This window comes from Electrona antarctica, assembly GCF_951216825.1.
Source record: "Electrona antarctica genome assembly, chromosome: 8".
In the NCBI taxonomy this organism is placed as follows: Eukaryota; Metazoa; Chordata; class Actinopteri; order Myctophiformes; family Myctophidae; genus Electrona; species Electrona antarctica.
In genome coordinates, this window is record NC_136789.1 from 54,690,781 (window position 1) to 54,715,264 (window position 24,484).

The 24,484-nt window shown below is 40.6% G+C and overlaps 1 protein-coding gene across 1 annotated transcript; it reads right to left on the reverse strand.

The window, feature by feature from the left end:
• Positions 1–1,083: 1,083 nt before the first annotated feature.
• LOC306927423 (uncharacterized protein) lies at positions 1,084–23,364 on the reverse strand. The gene is made up of 14 exons (XM_079507154.1): positions 23,150–23,364; positions 21,514–21,580; positions 20,375–20,494; positions 19,249–19,411; positions 17,900–18,036; positions 17,344–17,488; positions 16,630–16,688; positions 15,438–15,560; positions 7,910–8,072; positions 7,119–7,205; positions 5,595–5,666; positions 3,746–4,891; positions 2,612–2,830; positions 1,084–2,409 (listed from the first exon to the last, which is right to left on the reverse strand). Exons 2-13 carry the CDS (start codon positions 21,574–21,576, stop codon positions 2,613–2,615), a joined length of 2,496 nt encoding a protein of 831 aa, XP_079363280.1. The 5' UTR covers positions 21,577–21,580; positions 23,150–23,364; the 3' UTR covers positions 1,084–2,409; position 2,612.
• Positions 23,365–24,484: the final 1,120 nt, after the last annotated feature.

Here is a 24,484-nt window from a genome sequence, read left to right on the forward strand (position 1 = left end):
TAAATTCTTCAATCAATCAATCAATCAATGTCCAACGCTATTCTTCATGAGACTGTGTTGCAACAACCCAACAGCATAATTCTACCCCGTCCCCCAAACACGTCGGGCTGTTGGGAGTCCCCAAAATCCCCAATTTACAATGCTCATAAGTAGGAATGCGAGATAATTTGATCACATAAGCAGCCTTTGTTCATTAACGTTATTTATGGATTTCTGTAATGCTATAAAACATTGTCGTTACACTGTCAATAGTGACGTTTTGCTGCTGATACTTCATAGTAGCCCTAAGCTATAGCTATAGACTCTATAGCTATAGCAAAATATTGCTCTATAGTATAGAGCAATATTTTATTCCACAAAGACGAATAGATAAAACACAACGTTGATTTGTTCATTTTAAATGATAAACAGAAAAGATTGAAACACAATTAACCTGAATGAGTGCAAATTGTTTCAGCGGTTGGGCTGCTAAACAAACGTCCTCTTGCTGCTTAACGTCGACACGGTTGTTTAGAAACAACACGTTTTAGGGTTTTTTTCTTATTTAAAGTGTCAACAGAAGAAACCTGACCACCATGTTTAGCCTGGTTTCCAGCCCATAGACCCCGCCCACTCGACTGAGCGCACTGGTTCAGTCTGACAATCAGGCTACACCATGTTGGTTTCACAACTGCATTCATCGTCTGGCGAGTTTGTAGACGCCAGTTGGTGTATTTCTGCCCCCCAGTGTTGGTCTCGAGTACTGGCCTACACAGTAACAGTACTACAGCATGTGACCTCCCAGAACTGTAAAGAGAACATCCATGATCCATCTAGAACGGAGTGCAACGTACCGTTAGTCCAACTAATTGACGTAATAGATTACAAAAGACAATATTATTGACATTAATTAATTAATTAATCTACTAATTCATCCGTGGGCATACTTGAAATGGGTGAAAAAGGCAGCATATCTACAAGCTCACAAATGCACCACAATTAATGTGATGTGATGAATGTTCAAATTATTTAAATATGTCAATACTATAAATGCACATTGTATGGCATATTCATACTGTGACACATTAAGAATACAAGTTATTCTGTAGCAGAAATATTCTTTATAAGTCAGAAAAGAAATGTTTCTGTATCATATAAATTAATATCAAAATATTTTGCAATGCATATGCAATCGTACTTAACAAACACCTCTTTTCCTAATTACATTGCATTTTATTTTCATATGACAGTACTGGAAAATTATAGCTACAAAATTGCACAATTGCTTATTTAGATCTATCTCAGTAACCGGCGTTGTTCCGCTCCCGTCAGTTCATTCAAAAGGCTTATATTTCAATCCATTTGTTTTACTCAGACATTTGAAGAATCAGCTCAGTTCAGTAGTGAAAACCTTATTACCATCTTACACTCTTATTAACAAAGTCTCTCCTCAAAAGATCTAGAGGTTAATTCATGAATTCATTTATTCAAGGCTCAATTACACATCAATTTCAGACAGCCGAGTAACCGTTTAGGACCTAAACGGTTGACCTAAACTTCAGAATTTGTGATCAAATCCTTTTTACCACATTATCTTCGCAATGTTATTCTGCTTTTCTGAAATGCACTGACGTGCGCAACAGAACAGCCTTGATCAGACTATATGAATATAATATAATGAAATAATATATAATAAATACAATATATTAATCTGCTAAATGCCTGGTAGTTGCATGGTCTAGCTAAATAACAAGGGAAAAATCAACATTTAGCTAAATTACAATGGGCTAACAAACTGTTGGGTTTAAGGATTTAAAAGAAAAAAAGGGAAGGAGAAAAAAAGACCTTGGGAAAGAGAGCCAAAGATGAGTGCTAATGGAGGCAGGAACAGTAACCACCTGGCTACCAACATACCGCTGTTTCATTTGATCTTCCCAGTGAGCTAATTTATAGTCGAGTGGATATAATTTTATTTCCATTAGTGTGGACGTTTCGATTTTTTCGTCAGATTACCCTATTGGTCTGAATATAAGACTATGCTTTATTTCCAAAGGAAATATCCTAAAAAAACGGGGTTGTATAACTTGTATTATAATCGGGGACTAGATTTAATATTCAATGTTCTTTTTCCACAAATGATTCTTGAAAAATGGGGGTCGTCTTATAATCAGAGTCGTCTCATATTCGGCACAATAAGGTACTTGACTGATAGAAACTGTGTCTCCATAACACTTGCATGGCTGAAACTCTTGTCACAGTGTTTACACATGTGGGCTATTGAGGGGATCTGTCCATTCCTCGTCCTGCATTTGACAGTAGAGTTTGTTATGGCTCCACTTGATGTCTTAATGGAGGCCCGAGACGTGAAGGTGTATGGACATGACTCCGAATAAGGGAAGACCTGAGCCTGGGAAGACTGGGACCTCACTCCTAAGAGAGAGAGAGAGAGAGAGAGAGAGAGAGAGAGATTGGAAAGTGGGAAGAACGGGAAAGCCAGGTTAAAAATGGTGATATATACACCTTGCCTTCATCTTTTCCAGCTCCTTGTTTGAGGGCCCTCCAGCTTCCCTGTTACATGCCAACTCTTAGTTTTCCCTACCTGCCCTCGTCCTTGTGTTTAAAGCAGACTAACCTCAACTAGTCTCCTCCAAATCATCGCCGTCTTCAGAGACTTCAGTGTCGGATTCAAGTTCAACTTCAATTTCAAAACAATGTGAAGAGACGTCTTCATTATCTTCACTTTTCACCGCTGGTAAGGTCAACACTGACCCAATCGGCTCCTCTGGTCTTTGAAGAAGCTCCTCCTGATTGTCTTTAATGTGTGGAGGCTCTGGTTCCTCCTGCAGGATGTCTGGGAGCAAAAACAAAACAAAACTGTAACTTTGAATGCACATTCTCACTAGACCAAAGAAGAAATGCCACCATACATATTTCAAATCTGCCTCGATGGTGGCGCTATAACAGTCTGATTCACATACACATCTTCAACCGTTAAGTCATACAATTAAAATGTATTTCCCCTTGGATTCTGTGGCTCATTCGATTTTTAAGTCTGACGTCATTTTGTATTACAATTGTGGGTACAAGAGTAGCTCTGGTCCATAGCTCTAATGCTATGGTACTCTGGACTTCCTGCCCTTGCATGAAATGCAGACCAGCCTCTTGACTGTAGCGAAAATAAAAAAAGAACGTTCGCTACTCACCAATACAAAGACAGTTTTGGTAATTAGAAAGACTACTTTCCGCAGTGGACGCACTCGGAGCCCCCAACCATACGTATAAAATGCACGTTTTGTCCAGAAAGGGATTATTTTTCACCGGAAGGAAAAATCTTGTCTATGGAGTTTAGGTTAACTTGAACGATCGACATTTTTTTCCCCCCTGGATTCCTTTGATCATGACATTTTATGATGAAACATATAGGCCCGGTTTGTGCCAGATTGCTACTACTCCTACAGATGTTGTCCAAAACTAACACAAATCATATGGTCAAGATGTATAACTTTGATTTTCAGCTCCCATTCCAAATGGCTATGACAAAAGTGGGTGGGCCCTGGGCAGGTAACTTAACCTGACAGACCTTTCTAATTTTCCTTAATATTTATACAGTTTATAATTAGCAATTATCAATGAATAAGAAGAGCTGGTCAATATCTCCAAAGGAGGAGTCCTAATATTGGCAGGAGCAGTATTTATAATCAATAACATGTTGCTTGTTCTGTACCAATAAACAGCTGTATAATTATTTAGAGTGGAAAGTATTTACCCTTGGTGTAGATGCTCTGTCTTTTCAAAGTATTTTCTTGACCAAAGCTCTTCTCCCAATGTGTACACTGGAACGGTTTTTCTCCAGTATGGAGATGCAGGTGGTGCTTCAGATTCCTTGACTCACTGAAACTCTTGTCACAATGTTTACAGTTGAAAGGTTTTTCTCCAGTGTGAACACGCTCGTGTCTATTCAGGTCAGATGACTGAATGAAATTCTTGTCACAATGTTTACACTGGAAATGCTTTTCTCCAGTGTGGACATGTTGGTGTCTGTTCAGAGCAGATGAGTCAGTATAGCTCTTGTCACAGTGTTTACATTTGAAAGGTTTTTCTCTAGTGTCGATGTGCTGGTGTCTCTTCAGTGTACTTGAGTCACTGAAACTCGTGTTACAATGTTTACAATTGAAAGGTGTTTTTTCAGTGTGGAGACGCTGGTGTTTCGTCAGTGTACTTGAGTCACTGAAACGCTTGCCACAATGTTCACAGAGGAAAGGCTTTTCTCCTGTGTGGATACGCTGGTGTGTCTTCAGTGTAGTCGATAGACTGAAACTCTTGTTACAATGTTTACAATAGAAAGGTTTTTCCCCAGTGTGGACACGCTGGTGTATTTTCAGGGACCATGGCTCACGGAAACTCTTGTTGCAATGTGTACAATAGAATGATTTTACTCCAGTGTGGATACGTTGGTGTCTCCTCAGGTTACCCAAGTTAATGAAGCTCTTGTTACAATGTTTACAGAAGAACGTTTTTTCTCCAGCGTGGTTAGGCTGTGTCTTCAGGTAACCTGACTCATTGGAACTATTGCTACACCGTTCATCATCAATGTCTAAACTGGTCTCCTCCCAGTCATCACTGTCTTCAGTGACTTCAGTGTCAGATTCAAGTTCAACTTCAACTTCAGAGCAGTGGGAAGACATGTCTTGTTCTCCATCATCCTCCTTGTCCTCCTCCTCCTCCTCCTCCTCACCTTCACTTTTTGCTGCTAGTAATGTCAACATTGATCCATCAGGCTCCTCTGGTCTTAGAAGTACCTCCTCTTGTTCCTTTTTAATGTGTGGAGGCTCTGGTTCCTCCTGGAGCAGACTGGGGCTCCTCTCCCGTTCAGCAGAATCCTCCTCTTTACACACAGCCATGTGCAGGATTTCTAGGAGCAGAAACATAACATGATATAGTGAATAGTGGATTCCTAACGTGTAAAACTATTCTTCCAGCGGTTTAGAACAGGTTTGGTCTGTATGCAGGGAGTCTGCCAGACCAATCTAGCCTCAGCGCACTGCTGTGTGCATGAGATGATAGTTTCACCGTCCTTACGGCTTCCTACCTGCTCACTCGCCTCTTATTTTAACCCATTTAGACCCGAGGACGATTAAAAAAAAAGAATCCTAACAGTTTTCTGAAAAACCTGTTTCTGTCAGTGGTGCTCAACCTTTTTCATGTGAAGGACCCCCAGAGTTATCCGTAATTGGCCACAGACCCCCATCTGAAAATATGTTGTTCCAGTGACCTCCCATGAAGGGTTCAAAACGCTCGCTCCGAAAGAATATATATTCAAAGATTTGCGCCACATTTTCACGATTAAAAAAATAGCAGATCTACAAGCTCGTAGCGCGGTACCGAGTGCCGCGCTACAAGCTTGTAGACCTGCTATTTTTCAATAGCTAAAGTATAACATAATGCTTAAAACACAAAAAGGGGTTCCCGTCCTGAATGGATTAAAATTAATTATTAAACAACGTGACAATCCCTAATTGCAGCAAGCAACATCTTTATAAGGTGGTTGGATTTAAAATAGCAATGCCAGTAGTAATGTGTATTGAATGTCTCCTCAAAAGGAGACATACACTAACCCTCTATAGCATGGGTTGTCAACAGGTTGTCCCTGGACCCCTGGTGGTCCACGGAAGTATTGCAGCTGGTCCCTGGAAAAAAGGAAACATCACACCTGTGTGAACTGAGTGGTGCAACTCCCCTCTCTCTCTCTCATTAGCAGGAAACAGTGCAACACTATCTCTCTCTCTCTCTGTGTTTCTGACACAACAGCACCACTTTTGCCCCTACTGGTATTCTAAACGGACATAGTCACATTAGGACATAGGGACAAAGCTGTTCTGTGGAGTGGTTGCACCACTCAAAAATATCAACATTGGCCATCATCTTCAGTTTATAAGTCACATAAAGTGTTTCATACAACCAACCAAATGTAGTTATTTAGCTGTATCCTCCGGAACATCCGTAAGATGTATTTCCCCCAGATACGATATTTTCCCGACCAATCACAACACTTGTTTCATTCGCGGAGAATGTAAACTGATTTGTAAAGCATCAACGTAATTTCCTTGGGCGATAATTCCGCTAAAATCCTGCAACTTCCGCCCAAACAAATGATAGTCTTTTCAGCGTAGGTCTTGCCCAGGGTGATAGTTATCGATTCACTTCCCTCCCGATTCGATATCGATACCTAGGGTGCCGATTCGATTTATATTGTGATTCTTAAATATATTGCGATTCATTTTTATATTGCGATTCTTAAATATATTGCGATTCATTTCGATGTAGTGTGTGGTGCTATCAGATTTCAGATTGAAAAAAATCGGCTAGTGTAAGGCCACCTTTAGTTGACTGGGTTATGCTCTGTACTTAAACTCTTTCCGCCCCTCTCACCAAATCCCATTAACCCTTTTAATCCTGAGGTCGATTCTAAAAATAAAGAAAGTTTTCTGAAAAGCCTATGTTTCAATGTAAGTGGTGCTCAACCTTTTTCATGTCAAGAACCCCCAGAATTATCTGTATTTGGCCACGATCCCCCATCTGAAAATATGTTGCTGCCCCCAGACGCAAAGATTTGAGTTAAAATCGTTCGCTCTGAAAGAATATATACTGTATTCAAAGATTTGCACCACATTTTCACGATTTTTCAAAAATAACAGATCTACAAGCTGAGCTATGAGCTTGTAGATCTGCTATTTTTCAATAGCTAAAGTATACCATAATGCTTAAAACACCAAAAGGGGTTCCCGTCCAGAATGGGTTAAATCAAAAAGCTGATCTACAAGCTAGAGATCTTGAAGTTCAGCTAATTTCAGTAAATGTTCCCCCAGAATGATTCTATGATCCAAGTGGTTAAACCTCAAAGTTGAGGAAAAAGCCCATTGAAGAGGTTTGTTATTATTGTAACAGCTCTACAACAGAACAGACAGGGGTGTGGGGGGCTTCCCTGTGCGGTTAGGGTTTGGGGATAGGGTTAGTATGGAGCTCTATGGTTGGAATATTGGGTGGTCGGATTTATGGGTGTCGGAATATTGGGACGTTGGACTAACGCTACGCACCCAGCGGAAATAGGTCCTGATAATATGAAAGCACATGAAACGTACCGAGGTGTGGGTGCTCCTCAAGTTCCTCCTGCTTAATGGAGTCTGCAGTAATCATCTCCACCTGCAGTCTGGACTCCACGGATTGGTCTGAAATGAAGGAATTGAAAAAGGACTTTAATAACTGGTTAATTTAATAACACATAATGGTCTCAAGAACAACAATAATATCTGCCTGCAGAAGCTAAAGTAAAAATGGCCTAAGCCTGAACTTTCCAACATGAACGTTGGGTGCAAAGATAATGGTGTGTATATAAACAGTATTATAGAAGACATCTTAAGATAACACAAGGGAAATGTATCAAAAGATGGATTCCAGCAATGCAAATAATGGTCTAAAGTGAATGCTAAGATCGCACCACAGTGCATCTACATAGGTTGTACGCTTCTTGCCTTTCATGGCTATAGCCGATCTACAAGCTCAAAACACGTCACAATGCGACGCGTTTTGAGCTTGTACATTGGCTATTTTTTTGCTATATTTGAATTGAAATCCAGAATATTTTTGTCATCATTGTAATGCTGAAGAGTAACATAACAGTAAAGTAACATAAATGTATGAACTAAATACAAATACGTTGGACAAAAAAACCCACAATAACATTTTAATAATACAAAAGTAATTCAAGCGGGGGTTATGTTTTGAATTGTAACAGCTGAAATCAATAATATTATTGCGATATTTACCCTTAGGGCGACATTAAGTGAAGGTGGGGGCCGCATGTGGGGTCCCGGGCCTCCAGTTGCCCATGCTATGCCTTACATACCCAGTACCACAACCCACTCGATCTCACCTTGTTCACTGAGGGGAACCAGCCGGTACACCTTGTAAGGATCAGGGCTGTCCCGCTGTGACCGACCAGAGACCTCACTGAACTCTAGGCTTTGGTTGAGGGCACAACGCATCCGGTGTTTGGCACCTGCAATGTCAGAATTGCCCTTGTGCTCTGCCCATGCCTGGAGCAGAAACAAGGGGCAGATGGGGTCAGCCAGGTTACAAAAAAGTTCCAAATAGTATGGGACAGAACTCCCGAGCTGAGCCTGCTCTACTTTTTCATGTCATTATGTAACGTTGTTGATCTAAGTGGATAGCGCGCTAGAAGTCAGAGTGCGGTGGTAACAAGAAATGATACATAAAGAAAACAAATCAAAAAGTGCTCAAATCCTGTCAGAGATTTGTGTGATTTATAGCGGCTTTATCTGTGATTGGCATTGCACTTGAGCAATTGGATATTCTGATGACATGATATGTTTTCTGAAAAACCCTGTTTCCATGTCAGTCGTTCGATTTTTCAAAAATAGCAGACCTACAAGTTCATAGAGCTTGTATATGAGCTTGTAGATCTGCTATTTTTCAATAGCTAAAGTATAATATAATGCTTTAAAACACCAAAAGGTTGGCGAAAGGGCCTTTCTGTGTGGAGTTTGCATCTTCTCCCCGAGTCCCCTAGGGTAGTTACCCTCACAAAAAACATGCAGTAATCCTGGTCTCTAAACTGCCTCCACCTGGCCAGCCGGGGCGCCTGGTGGAGGGGAAAGGAACTGGTTGGAATAACGTGTTCCTTCCACACGCTACGTCCAACCAGGGAAACTCCCCCCTGTCAGGTGTAAAGGAGCAACTTGGACACTCAGGCATGAAGGAAGCATGCGTTCAAGTCCGTTGCTCTCCAGCCTCTCCCCATGTCCCCATGTCCCCATGTTCAGTTCAGTTCAGTTTTATTTTGGTCATAAATACAAAAACAAAAAAACATTACATTACATGTATTCAATTCATCGTGTTTTTTACACTTAGACCAAAAGGGTTTAGGCTGAAGCCAATGGCTTATTGTGCCTATCCCAGGGGGGGAGTGGGGGGGACATAAAACTGACAGAGAAACAAAGAGAAGAAACAAAAAACAAAAAAACAAAAACAAAAAAACGGACAAAAAAATAAAAATAAAAATAAAACAAAGACACACAGGAGAAGACAGATTTGATCACACAGAATCCAGAGTCGCACATGAGAAGAAGTTATTTATATGGTTATTATATAGTTATTATATTGCTTTATCATAATAATTGTGTACTAATATGATTAAGATATGATTAGTAAATATACTAGGTTATAATAATGTTCTATACTTATCTATTATTTTAGATTTGTACATTCTTTTAAATGTATAAATTGAGCTACACTTTTTCAGTTCATTGTCTAAGCCGTTCCACAGTTTCACACCTCTTACGCTTATACATCTCGCTTTTTTGTTGGTTCTAGCCTTAGTCCCCCTGAATATGCCGAATCCCCTAAGATTGTACCTGCTCTCTCGAGCCTCGAACAACTCCTGGACACAGGGCGGAAGCAGTCTGTTATGTGCTTTATACATTATAACTGCTGTTGAGAGGTCTACCAGATCATGCAATTTTAGGGTGTGTGACTGAATAAAAAGTGGATTTGTTGGTGCGTAATAATCGGCGTGATTTATAATTCGGATTGCTTTCTTTTGGAGAAGAAATATGGGGTTGATGTTTGATTTATAGTTGCTCCCCCATACTTCCACACAATAACTGATGTGCGGAAGTACGAGGGAGCAATACAGTAAGTACAGTGATTTCTGGTCCAAAATGGGTTTCATCTTATACAGTATTCCGATAGTTTTAGAGATTTTGGTTCTTAAATTGTTTATGTGTGTATGCCAGTTAAGTTTGTTGTCAATTATAATTCCTAAGAATTTACTGTCTTGTACTTGTTCGATTTCAACATCAGCGAACTTGATTTTGATCTGTTTGTCTATTTTCCTATTTCCAAAGATGATGAATTTAGTTTTGCTTAAGTTTAGTGACAGTTTATTAATATCAAACCATTTTTTCAGAGTTATAAGCTCTTTTTCTACTGTGTCCAGGAGCTGCTCGAGGCTCCCCCCTGTGCAGTACAGACTTGTGTCGTCCGCGAACAATACGCAATTTAAGTTTTCCAATATTTCGCATATATCATTTATGTACATTATGAACAGTTTGGGCCCAAGTACAGAGCCTTGTGGGACTCCATATGAGATGTTTTGTTTTTCCGACTCAACATTATTCATGCTTACATACTGTTGTCTGTTGCTGAGGTAGCTCTCTAGCCATGAATTTGCAGTTCCTCGAATACCGTATCTTTCCATTTTTTTTAGGAGCAGGCCATGATGTATAGTGTCAAATGCCTTGCTCAGATCAATAAAAACCCCTACAGTATATTCATTATTATCAATTGCTGTAGATATATGTTCTACCAATTTCGTGACTGCCATAGAGGTGGACCTGTTTGATCTAAAACCATACTGGTGACTGCTTAATAAATTGTGTTTTTCTATGAAGTTATCAAGCCTTTGCACAAACAGTTTTTCTAGAATTTTTGAGAATTGTGACAGCAGAGAGATAGGTCGGTAGTTTGTGAAGTTATATTTGTCTCCATTTTTGAATATAGGAACTACTTTAGCAGTCTTCATACTGTTTGGGAAGACCCCAGTTAAAAATGATTGATTGCAGATGTATGTGAATGGTGCTACTATACAATATATGATGTCTTTAATTAGTGCCATATCTATGTCTGTACAGTCTGTTGACTTCTTATTTTTTAGCTTCTGGACAATCTCCAGGATTTCACTTTCGTTTACAATCCTGATGAAGATCGAATTTGGATTCTGTTTGATTACTCTTTCATCTAGACCCTCACTATCTCTCTGCTCCGGGATGTTTTTTGCAAGAGCAGGCCCGACATTTACAAAGAAGTTATTAAATTCATTTGCTATTTCTTTGGTATTATTTATAATGGTGTCATCTTTAATAAAATGATTTGGGTAGTTGTTACTTACCTGGCCCTTTTTAATTATACTATTCAGAATCTTCCATGTACCTTGGATGTTACTTCGGTGTTGTTCCAATTGTTTATGATAATATTCCTTCTTTTTATATCTTATAATACTCATTAATTTATTTTTATATGTTTTATATCTACTTTCTGCCTCCTTTGTTCTATGTTTCATGTATAATCTATATAATGTGTTTTTCTTTTTACATGCATTTTCAAGGCCCTTGGTCATCCATGGTTTATCTTGCTTAACTTTGTTCTTGAGTTTGGACTGTTTTAACGGGCAGTGTTTATCATACAGCTTAAGCACGGTATACAGAAAGACATCATAGGCCTGGTCAGGGTCATCAGTAGCATATACTTCGTCCCAGGTTTGCAAACTCAGGTCAACCTTTAGGGCAGCAACGGACTCAGGTGTTCTACATCTTATCAGCTTGTGGGAGTGCATTTGGATATTGTTTTCCTTTTTAAGAAGCTGTTGAAATATCCCAAACACAGGAAGATGGTCACTTATGTCGTTTATTAGTAGGCCGGCCATGGTTTGACAATCTGTTGCATTTATGTATATATGGTCAATCAATGTGGCTGTATCTGTTGTGATTCTACTTGGTTTAGTGATGATTGGGAAATGACCTTTACTATACATTCCGTTTATAAAATCGGCTGTTTTAGCATTCCCATGAGGGTTCAAGAGGTCAATGTTAAGATCACCCGTTAATATATGTACCTTGTTGTTTATATTAGCGAGCATGCTATCAAGCTTCTGATTAAATGTGTCTAGACAGGATCCAGGTGTTCTGTACACGCAACTTATGATTATGTTTTTAGAATCTGCCACATCAATTTCAATGGTTATGCATTCCATAATTCCATCAATGGTGGTTGACATTGATGGGATCATGTTGCATTTTAGAGCCGCATCTACATATAGTGCAACTCCCCCAGATTTTGAATTGGTCCTGTCCATTGTGTACAATTCATATCCCTCCATTCCCACATCATAACCTTTTTCTTTTTCTAACCAGGTTTCGGAAACCGCTATTACGCTGAATTTGCTAAATTGACACAGATATTTCTCAATTTCTTTATAATTTTTGTACAAGCTCCTGCTGTTGAAATGAATTATTGAGAAATCACCTTCTGTTTTGACCTCTTTAAATTGCTTATCAGTATAGTACTCACAGGTATTACTAATCCTGTTAAAGAAGTAATTTTCCGGATCTATATCATTACAAAAATCGTGGATTTTGTATTCCATGTGATCAAAAGTTTTTAAGTTGAGATTTTCACATTTTGAATATAGTAGATGTATGGAATCACTCCCATAGTTAAGATTAACAGTGGATTCTAGATCATCATCGTCAATGTCCCTAAAGGGGAACTTAATTTCATCCTCATTAAGTGTCATTGTTTAACAAAAAAAACGTAAATAAAATCATGACAATGAGCTTGGAAATCCAACAATCCGCATTCTGCATATACCTGCACACACGCACGCACGCACACGTCCGCCCGCACACACCGGCACACACACACGCCCGCATGCCCACACCAGCACGCACAGGCACGCACGCGCGCACCCGCACACACCGGCACACACACACGCCCGCACGCCCACACCAGCACGCACACCCGCACGCACGCACACACGCCCGCACGCACGCACACAATAATCGCCCACAAAACCGGCTATTTGTCCGTACAAAAAAAGTGAAAAAAATAGTAAAGAGGTCATTGCTAGTTCCAGTCCACAAAAAAAGAACAGAGCAGAGTTTCGGAACCCCATGGGGCCATGTATCCACCATAGAACGGGCTATACATCCATGAACAGAAGTTGAATAGTAAATAAATAATTTGTCAAGTCCAGACCCCGAAAAATAAGTCGCTGGGGCATTGTCCTTCCCAGATATGTCCACAAGCCAAGTTCCATGCAAATAAGGAGACAAAAAGAACAACATGCGAACAGAGATTCGCATGGCAGGCGGCTTTTCCCTGCATGCAAAGATCACAATGCATCGAAAAAATAAATTGTTTAAATTGGGAGAAAAACGTAGAGAGGTTCCAACTTTCCTTCTGACAAGGGAAATAAACCATGGCCATGCCATGCCCAAAAGGGCATAAACAATCCAAAAAATAATCCAAAAATGAATCAGTAGTAGCGCTAGCTTCATTGCTACATATCTATTTCTAGCCCTCCGGGCCGAGGAGACAGCAGCATCACGTGTATTCATCAAGGTCTTTCAGTTCTCTTACCATCACTGTCTTCTCTTCCTCAGGAGTGGATCCATTTAGCCGTATTAGCACTTTACAGTTCCTGGTCCACGTTGATTTTATCTTGCCTTTCTTCTTCAAGGATCGTGCCTCTCGTGCAATCTCGGCATTTTTCCTGGTAAGGTGCTCGTTCAGGTAAACCTGGGTCCCCTCCAGTTTCTTCCACTGCTTCAGTAGATCGGTTTTCTTCTTGCGGTTCACAAATCGAACAATGATAGCAGGTTTAGCCTTCTCACCGTTCTGATCCTTCCGAGGAAGCGTGTGGCATGCGGAGATAGCGTTTGCATCGACCAGTATTTCTTTACTCTCGAGAAATTTCAAAAGTTGCATCTCCAGCGTTTGTAGGTCAGCATCCGCAGCGTCCTCGCTGACTTCTCCACCCCCCGCTACAGCTTTTGCGTATGAGCGGGGTTTGATGTTAAATCCCGAGATAATAACATCATCCATTCGTGTATACTGTTCCAGGTCTTGTACACGTTTTTCCAGCTGATCGATGGTTTTGTTCTTGTCTTTTATCATATCCTTAAGTTGCCTGACTTCGGATACAAGCTCTGTCAGCGCCTTCAGCTGTTTCGTCACTTTGGCCATCTCCGATGACATGAAGTCTAGCGACTTACGGATCTCTTCAATGTCATTGTCATCGTCTTCTTCTTCCATCACAGGGACAGGGTTGGAACGCTGCTTCTTTGGTGGCATGATGTTCTTCCTTCTTTATGTTTATAAAGTTAGGTTAGCTTATTTCTGTTCAGAGAGACAGCGTTCTACCGAGACAGCGTTCTACCGGGAGACGGCGTTCTACCGGAAATGATGACGTCACCTGTCACCTGTGACATATATGGGGACTAGGTTGGCGGAGGGTGTGTAGAGCCCAGGATCACATTAGATAATTGACACAGGGGTGAAAAATGGGTTACAAAAATCGTGGGATAAAAAACACCAAAAGGGGTTCCCGCCCAAAATGAGTTAATAGAGCAAGAAAGGGGAACAAACAGACACACAAACCTAGGTTAGGTACCAGGGTGCACGTTTGTTAGAGAGGAGCAGCAGTTCAGTGAACGTACAGTAAACACCAGAAAGCACTAAGACTTGTTTACATTGTGGTCCTCCATTTTCAATTCATCAGAACATTTAAACAAAAAAAACAAAATCATATACATTGTTAGAAATCAAAGGAATAAGTATGTACAGTAGAGGAGGGGGGTGGGATTTAGTTTTATATTAGTTTTTAAGTTACTATTCATTGTGATTTATGAACTGCTGTTGTGCAACATCATTCTGTTGTAGTATAACTGGGTACAGCTGTAGTTTCAGAGAGGCTGCTTGCAGTGATGATATTCTCAGGGATATTTCCTTAGCCGGTCTCTTACTGCCCCCTTCTGGTGAAAAAGCAAGCATGTTTGGACTTTACGGTTGCAATTCCAATAGAAGTGTTAGTCTATTTTTGTAGGCTTATTGCAGTGCTCTTTTGGTGTGCGTTTGATTTGCCGTGGCATCTTTTATCAAGTGTATATTGGTATTCTTTGGGGCTGTTTAGAGATTGGGTTAGGTTGGGGAACAAACCAACTTCCTGTTGGCATAATATTAAGTGGGGTTTGTAATTATTGCCATCAATTTTTATTGCTACATATTTTATACCACATTTCAGAGTATAATAAACTGATTTTTAACCTGCAACGCATGTCGGGAGCGACGGTGTTAGTCGGACTAATAGAGCACCGAAGTCCGACGTCAATATCGGTAGAGGGCGCAAATCCACAGGTTCGTGTACTTGTTATTTGCATTATAATCCCCATAGGGGGATTTTAGATCGCCTCATATAAGAACTGTGTTTGAAAAATAAACATGTCATCCAGGCCGTTTCACTCATATGGATATTAAGAATCAACTGACTGAGAGAAAACGCTAATGTTACTGCTACTGAATTAGTTACATTTTCGCTAGAAACAGACTGTAGCCTATCATATATGAGTGACTGACTGTCATAAACGATACAGAGACACCTCCCTGACGATAACGCCGAGACAGCTTGTTTATTTTTGGACCACAACACTTATATGAAACGATTTTAAGATGAGCTCATGTTATTCTCCATAGAGAAATTGCTTCCGCGAACCAGGGGAATCGAAGGTATGAGCGAGTTACGTCAGGACTTCGGTGCTCTATGACCGTAGGACGGTTGGTATGTCTAACCAACGTATGCACCCCAAAGGATCCCAACCCTGCACCTTGAAGAAGGCTGCGTCCTCGTCGCTGCGGAAGTCCTGCTTGTGAGCGTTCTTCCATGGGATACGGAACATGGTCTTGGCCTCATCGTCCCACACCAGGCCTGGATACTTCCCACTGTTGACCTGGTGTCACAACAAACCAAGTGGTAGGAGGGGCACACATCAATAGTGGGGAGGTGCTGACCACGGGAGACAAACTTGAAAAAGAAGGAGAGGTCACACAGCTCGTAGTCACGATACAAAACAAAAACACTTTATTTTAAAGATGACCAACGTTTCGGCACAAAATGCCTTCTTCCTGGGTATGACCAAGGACTGTCTAAAGAGGATGGGACGCGAAGACCGTACGGGCGACGCCATGTTGCTCCATGGTGCTCCCTGGAAGGAAAGAAACATGCGCAGTTGAGACCAAGGAAGCTGAACGCGGAAGTGTTGGCTGCATATAGCCCATTGCGCATGTTTCTTTCCTTCCATGGAGCACCATGGAGCAACATGGCGTCGCCCGTACGACGCCATGTTGTCTTCGCGTCTCGTCCTCTTTAGACAGTCCTTGGGTATGACAGGGATGGTTGAATTGCTCACATTTATAGAGATTGGCACAAAGGTGCACTCATTAGGGAGCGTCCTCAATCTGGCCAACACCCAAAGTGCGTGATTGGTTGCTGGCAAATTTGTGACATTTATACAGCAATATAGAGAAGTATAAAGAACAACATCAGAATGCCACAGGTCGGTCAATACAAATATAATGCATTAAAATCTTATAAAAGGGTTTAAAATACAGAAAATATTAGTTAGTAAGAAGAAAAACTAAACAAAAAGTGTTGTACCCTGCCTTTTTTTCGTCTTACTAATTATTTGATCTGCCAAAAAACATTGTGTTTATTGTCATGATTTGTCACAACAATAGTTGGCTTTGTCCACGGCGTAAACGTCTTTAAATAAATACTTTTTGAAAAGTGAATGAACGGCGGAATTATTATCTGGGCCCTCGTCGGGGGGCGGAACTGCGACGTTCTATAGTGCTGACCATTGAAATACATCTTTGTATTGTATACGAATATACGATATGAAATAAAAAAATATATGATCTGTACTGAAACACTTGTTCTTTTCGTTATTGACAAGGTGGTGGTTTAACCGAGTTACTACTGTTCATCGGTTTATTTAATTGACAGCGTTAGAAACTCACCTGTTCTAGAATCCAGGAGCACAGTTTACGCGAGGAGTGGATCTTCCCAGATGACGAGACTGCAAGAAAACGGTAAAAACACATGCATCCTTAGCATTGTGATAAGACTCCCTGCCCCATTGATGACATGGTCCATATAGTCCAATGATATCTAAATGTACACATGTGGTTGTAAGTATATGCTTATCGTATTGCAAGGATATTGCAATACGATATTCCTTCCAGGTACTTGGAAGAAATTCTCTCCTCCAAGGGGTACACTATTCAAACTGCTGAGAAATCCATGATAGCTTACTGCTGTGTTAAGTTACTCCAGGCTGCGCTGCACCCCCCCCCCCCCCCAATATATTCATATTTGAATCAGGGACCCACCCACCGCACCCTGACAAGCACTTGGAATTGTAAAATTTGTGGCACTGCATTTTTGTTTGACTCGGTTTCACAGATAACCGTTATGAAAATACAAAAAAGAAAAGAAAGATCCATGAAAAATACATTGAGAAAACAACGCCCCCCCCCCCCTCCTCACAAAATTATTAGCAGGGCAGTATGAGTCACCAGAACCAAGGATGGGTGTTTTCGATGAATCTCCATGGGTTAAAATGCGTTACTTTGAAGTTACAATTGGTTTGTATAGGAAGGGGCCCGGGGCAGCTAAAATGAATATCATGAATCAAGCAACTTAAGAAACATGAACGTGAACAATGAACGTACATCCTTCTGTCTGCATGGTGCTGATCTGCTGGGCTGGTTCCTGAACAATGAACGTACATCCTTCTGTCTGCATGGTGCTGATCTGCTGGGCTGGTTCCTGCGTTTCCACTCTCACCTCTCTTCCTGGCAGGACGTCCTCATCGCACTGGAAGCAAAAACAGTTACTGTACTTGAAACGCGAGAGCATGAATAGGCCTGCCACAATTGGTTCATAATTCGCAAATTATAATTATTTTGCTGAATCTTCATCAAATAATGGAAATAGAGCTACGTACGTACACGCTCAAACATTTTTGAGCTTGTAGATCGACCATTTACACTATTAATGTTGTTTCGATTATGTAAATAATTGATGTCAATGATTTGTTGCCCTACTATAGTTCGTGCAGCCTTTTAGCCAAACAGAAATGCAATGTCCACAGACACACAATTAAATTGTTAATTGCAATTATTTGAGTGTGTGTGTGTGTGTGTGTGTGTGTGTGTGTGTGTGTGTGTATATTATTATTATTATTTTCCTTGTGTTGTTTTTTTCGGGTAATACCCACAAACTCACCAGCTGAGGTGTGACCGGTTCCTCCTTGATATGCAGGATCTGGACAAAGGACAGAGGATCCTGACCTCCTGACTCGCTGGGCCTCAAGTTCTGAGTCCGTTTGGTTTCCTCCACACTCTTCTTCTTCTTAGGCACACCTGACCCAATAGAACCAACAGTTCAATCACTTGAATGAACAGGGGGGAAACGTCATTTTTTTTTGGGGGTGGGGGGGGGCTACCGTTCTACAAACAAGCTCACAACGCAGCATGCTGTGAGTTTGTGGATCTGCTATTTCTGTCACATTGTTCATACTGTAGGCTGGCATGGTGTCCTCGTGGTTAAGACTGGCATGTTGTAACCGTCAGATTGTTCGGTATATGGAGCATTTCAGCTCCATATATCTGTATCCGGATCACGGCCACCTCACCGAGTCGGATATAACCATGAATAAATCCGATACGGCCATATATATATATATATATATATAGGCATGTTGCTATGACTCGACATAACCATAAACAAACTGGTTTTCCAGAGCCACAGATCCGACCGCTATGCCCATATATGACTTTGACAAAGCCCCTGACACCGACTCAGAGATATCGGTCAGATTAGCGATGTGACATATGCATGAGGGCCGTATGAGGACCAAACTCTGCAAGGCACAGTTTGATTTACACACTATTATTTATTTGAATATATATATAATATACACACACACACACACACACACACACACACACACACACACACACACACACACACACACACACACACACACACACACACACACACACACACACACACACACACACACACACACACACACACACACACACACACACACACACACACACACACACACACGTGTGTATATATAATTTTTTTCTTTTTTTAATGTTTGCCTATAATTATATGCCACCCAAAAAAACAAGGCACACCATGTGTATGAGATGTGCTCTACAATTTTCCTTGCCTTAGTTTGCCTAATTGAGGCGCCATATTCCATATTAATACTAATACTGAATGGACCCATAAAGCTTCCGTAGAGCTATTAAATCATAGTATGTATGAATTCTATGAAATATGAGTTCTCAAGGTCCCCAAAGCTTTCTTGGGTCCAATCCTTAGCATTGTATTTGTATAAAACTGTACTCTTCTCTGCTTTTTTTTTGTCCTATTAATAAAGTATTCAATCAAACAATCAAAGTTGTACTTGCATCGCACTCTCAATATAGAGCCTATGGCACAATATGCTCCACATGCTGTAACATGCCATTTCTTTCTTCTTTTCGAGCTTATTGCTTTCTACAGGCTTACCAAGTGCTACAATAGAAAAAGAGACCTGGGCTTGATCTCAGTCTCACCTTGTTCACTGAGGGGAACCAGCCGGTACACCTTGTAAGGCTCAGGGATGCGCTGCGACCGATCAGAGACCTCACTGAACTCTGGGCTTTTGTTGAGGGCGCAACGCATCCGTGTCTTCCAGTCACTCTTTTGCACAGATCTGCCCTTGTAATCTGCCCATGCCTGGGGGAGGAACAGGGGGCGGAGGGGTCATTCATGTCAAAATAGGTTCCAAATAACACGGCGAGCGTGGTCTACCGTCCATTGATTAACAGAAGTCTATAGAAAGAGCCCGCACTCACAAGTTGAATTTTCTTTGAATTATTTTAATTTGCCAGCAGCAGCCATGACAAACTCATCGTGTTGCGGATTCAACTTTCATAGATGGCTTCATAGACTTTTTTTTTTAACAGCACTGTCATTGTGTAATGTTGCTGGATTCATGTGTATTTTCAGACCGTTACTACTTAGAAAACTTGCACTTTGTGTGTGTGTCCCTGCACCAAACCTCTTTGTCAAGAATAGACAATCTACAACATCTATAAAGTTTAGCTCAGAATAGGGATTTAAAAAAATAAATCTCATCACAAAGATTTGGCGGCTCCCCCCTGTAGTAACTCTGAGGACCCCCTAGGGGTCCCGGACCCTGTGTTGAAGACCCCTGATCGAAGACATCCAATATAAATCAACGACATTAACTACATTATCACAAATAGTAGCACTTCTATTAGAATGGACTATGTTACATGGTAGTTATAATGCACTGTACCGCTGAGCTTATAATGGATTATGGCAGCGCTTATAAAACGGCATAAACATTGTTATAAGTTGTGCTATGATAAGTGCATAATAAATGCGATTGCAATGCCTTGTAGGCCCAAAGTAAAGTGTTTCCAATATTGGTCTTCCTTTCTTTTTTTCTACCTCGGGTTGGGATCCAGAAACGAAGGAATCAGAGGAACCGGAAGCGGTCTATCACACCGTCAGTGGTTAATTTCTTAAAATATATATGAATCAATATGGGGAACCGTTTAAAGGAAGCGGTGCATATGTTGGTTAGACATACCAACAGTCCTACAGTCATGAGTCCGACAACACCGGAATCCTTCAAATCCCAAAGGATCCCAACCAACCCTCTATGTGCACCTTGAAGAAGGCCGCGTCCTCGTCACTGAAGTCCTGCTTGCCAGCGTGCTTCCATGGGATACGGAACATGGTCTTGGCCTCATCGTCCCACACCAGGCCTGGATACTTCCCACTGTTGACCTGGAGTCACAAACATCACTGCCATCAACACCCATATACCAAACACAAGACGTACAAACACACCAGTGGTTCTCAAAACGTTTTCGTACAAAAGGACCGCCACATTGATATATATTTGGCTGCGTATCGTACCCCCATCTGAAAAGGTTTTGTACCAAGGACCCCCAGAAGAAAAGATTTGTGTTAAAAAAAAGAAAAGTTAATGACCTGACCTGACCATTGAACATTTAAATACATATTTTAGTATTTTATGAAATCAAAAATGTTATCTGTACTGAAAACATTTGTTCTTTTCATTTTAGGCCAGGGGTTTTCACCTGATAGTGAACCAGGCAGGGACCACCACCTTGACTAAGAATCAACCTGGGGACCACTGTTGTGTTGCAATGGGATATGGGCTAAGATTAGTGCTTTCGTAACACTTGCTATGGAATGCATCCCATGTCTGTTTCTCAAACGGTGGTCCACGGACTTAACTGATATACAGTACTGACACATGTGGTCCTATCTTGGGCGTGCCTTAACCTTTATCCCTAAACCTTTTTGCCATATTTAACCATCTTGAAAAATATTTTAAAATAGCCGATCTACATCCACACATTGGGCTATATCTTGCATAAGTATAATATAAGTAAAAATGGCACATGATGACATGATTGTATGGGCACATTTCCTAATAATGATGACTCAATCAGGCAAGCGGGTACACTTAACCTTCTTGAGATTCTAACTGCCTTTTCTGTGGAATTTCTTAACCTCAGACTTCCCAGTAATTCTGATAACATTGATGCACTTCCAAGGAACAGTGCACAAAAGCTTAGTGCACTGTTCCCATGGAAGAAAATACAAAATCTTCACTTTGCTACATTACTAAATGCATGGTCAGGGACCACATGCAATACCTTCACGGACCACCAGTGGTCCATGGATGGACCACCTGTTGAAAACCCCTGTTTTAGGCAATATGGTGGCACTGGTTGAACCAAGTTACTACTGTTCATGGTTTTATATAAACTCACCTGTTCCACAATCCAGGAACACAGTTTACGCGTGGAGCGGATCTTCCCCTTCCCAGATGCCATGACTCTAAAAAAGTGGTAAAAACACATGCGTCATTAGCATCGTGACGTTTTGATTGATTGAATATTCAAACACATCCGAGACACCCCCTCACTTCTTACCTTCAAATCCGCACTGAAAGCCCACCTGTTCAGAATTGCATTTCCAAGCGGATGTGTTTTTAAACTTGTTATATGCACTGTTTTATTGTTTTTCATTCTTTAATTGTTTTTTTCTAGGTTGTCCTTTTCTCCCCCACCCCCCCCCCCCCCCCCAAGGCCCCCACACATGTAAAAAGCATCTTTGAGTGTCATGAAAAGCGCTATATAAGTCCCAGATATTATTATTATTATTATTATTAATAATACCTCATTAAAAGTGTGCATGAACAACAAGCACAGTACAATACGGGTGCATGCTTTGTTCTGACGTACAGTCCGACAGGCATTAGTCCGACACCCGCCACAGGTCAGTTTTAACCCGCAGCATATGTCGGGAGCCACGGGTGATTTTTAACCCACAGCACGCTGAGCACGGTTTAGTTTTAACCCGCAGCACATGTCGGAACTCGGGAGCGACGGTGTTGTCGGACTAATGACTGTAGGACTGTTGGTATGTCACAATACACTAATTGTTTGCTAAAAGGATGAATCCAATTTCCATTGGGTTCCTTTTGTACTCAAACATCAATGATAGACAAATATACAGAATAGCCTACTATGCAAAAAAATCATCATATACACGAAATAAAGAAATATGTACAGTAACCAACTCGGGTGGACTCCCTGCCCCATTGATGACATTGTGTTCAAAATAAATAAATAAATGATACAAGCCTTAGGCAAGCAGAGAGATGGAAGACTAAAGGATGACGGTCATTACAAATAAGTAATAACCTGAATAGTAGCCGTTTTGATTTGGGATTTTTGTAGACAGAAAAGAAAATACAAATAAAAATCAAAAGACAAAATGTAAGTCACAAAATTTGAGGAATTCTGGACAAAAACAAATACATAAATTAATTATCAAAATATAAGATCCCCAGACCGGTCCCCAGTTGAAAATGATAATGTTCGCAGCCTGAAAATGATAATGATCGCAGCCTGAAAATAAAGGTCAAGAACGACTACACTACAGCTAGACAAATGTTTAGTTGGTAAGGATTCAAATGTCTGGGGCATGAAGACATGGAGGCTCTAACAGAAAATCATCATAGGAGGTAAAAAGAGACTACTGGTCCTACTGGTTTAGGCTACGTTTGCACCTCTTGACATCTGATGGATATCAAGCACTCACTCTCTAATGCTATAAAATATTGATTTTGTTTTAGACGAGTTACTTACTTTACCTATAGTGAGATCAACAACATGCAACTCACCAATGTATAGCCTACGAATGTTATGGATCACATCACATTTATAACAAGCTAAATCAGCTAGAGTAATTCGATAAAATTATGTTCCATCTTCAAGGATGAGTAAAATAAAGATAAATATAGAGGGCAGGCAACAGCAACAACAGCAACAGCAACGCAAACACATCTCTTCGTAGGCCGAGGCTAGACTCAACATGAATTAGTTCATCTTTACATCTTACCTGCTGTGTTTCAGTAATTGAGCTGCTAACAAACGTCCTCCTGCTGCATAACGACGATACTCAGTTTAGTTTTCTTTGATATTAAAGTGTCAACAGTCAGACTCCATGTTGTTTTAACAAACTTCTTCTTATGTTCTTCTGTGGATTTTAGCAGCAGCTGCCTCCTATGGAAACATGCATAGGGTTGTGCACATGCGCAGTAGCGCTGGAGCGTACGTACCAGTACCATGAACTGTCAATAGGGGGAGCCATCGTATAGCGTAATACTATGCAGCAGAGTTATTAGTCAATAAAGGCTTGGGTAACGAAGCAGGCTACATTATTAGGGGGAAAATGCATTGTATCATTACACTACACTACAGCAATGAATCATTACTTACTCCAGCTAATCCAGCTCTTTCCATTTCCTCCTTTCTTCTGTATACTTCCTGCAGTATAGAAGTATATGCTCTACTGTTTCTGGTGCAGTGCTCACAGTCAAAATTAAAATGTTCCATTTAAAAAACAAGAAGAAAGAAAAAACACATTGAGACCTCTCCACTGCTGTAGAGAGAAATATATCTCTGCTGTCGGGAAGAAACCGCCTATAACTCCAAAATGTTCATATTTCAGGAAATTAAATATATTCTTTTTTCAGGAAATTAAGAAAACCTTATAGCCTATTTTAAAAACGCAGGAGTGCAAAGCACCAACAAACTAGCCAGATGTATAGAGAACCGGGATGACTGGAAGCAATGGTGGAGGGCTCGTCTGAGGACCACCTAGAGATTGGATGGATGGATGATGGATGGATATTGCAAAAAAAAAAAGAAAATGCAAAAACACTACACTACCAACCTCTCTACCTTAGAGGCTTAGAACACAATATGTAGCCTACCTCAGGGGGAATTAAATGAAAATAACTTTGCTTAAAATCTTCCTGAAATGACTGTACCCTTCTAATGTTTCTGACCAAATGTAATTCATGCATTATGCTTCACCAATTTCATCATTCCGAAAATATGGTTGATAACTGTATTAAAATTCTTACTCAAGTGTTCACAATGCGCTACCATATATTCTTCATTACACAAGGATTAATGGCCACCTTTAGCATGAAACCTCCCAAAATGGGACTGAATAGTAGGAATGACCCAGATAAGAAACAAGCATTTACAATCAAGAATCTTTATTTGATAAAGAAATAATAGATACAAAGTAAAAAATAAGTAATAGAAGTAATAATATGGGTAGATTTTTTGGCAGCAGTGTAATGAGGCAAGGGTCTGGGAAGCAAGGACTGGGAGGAGGGGGGAGTGTGGTAAACACCTAAGAAAGTTACACCCTCAACACCCT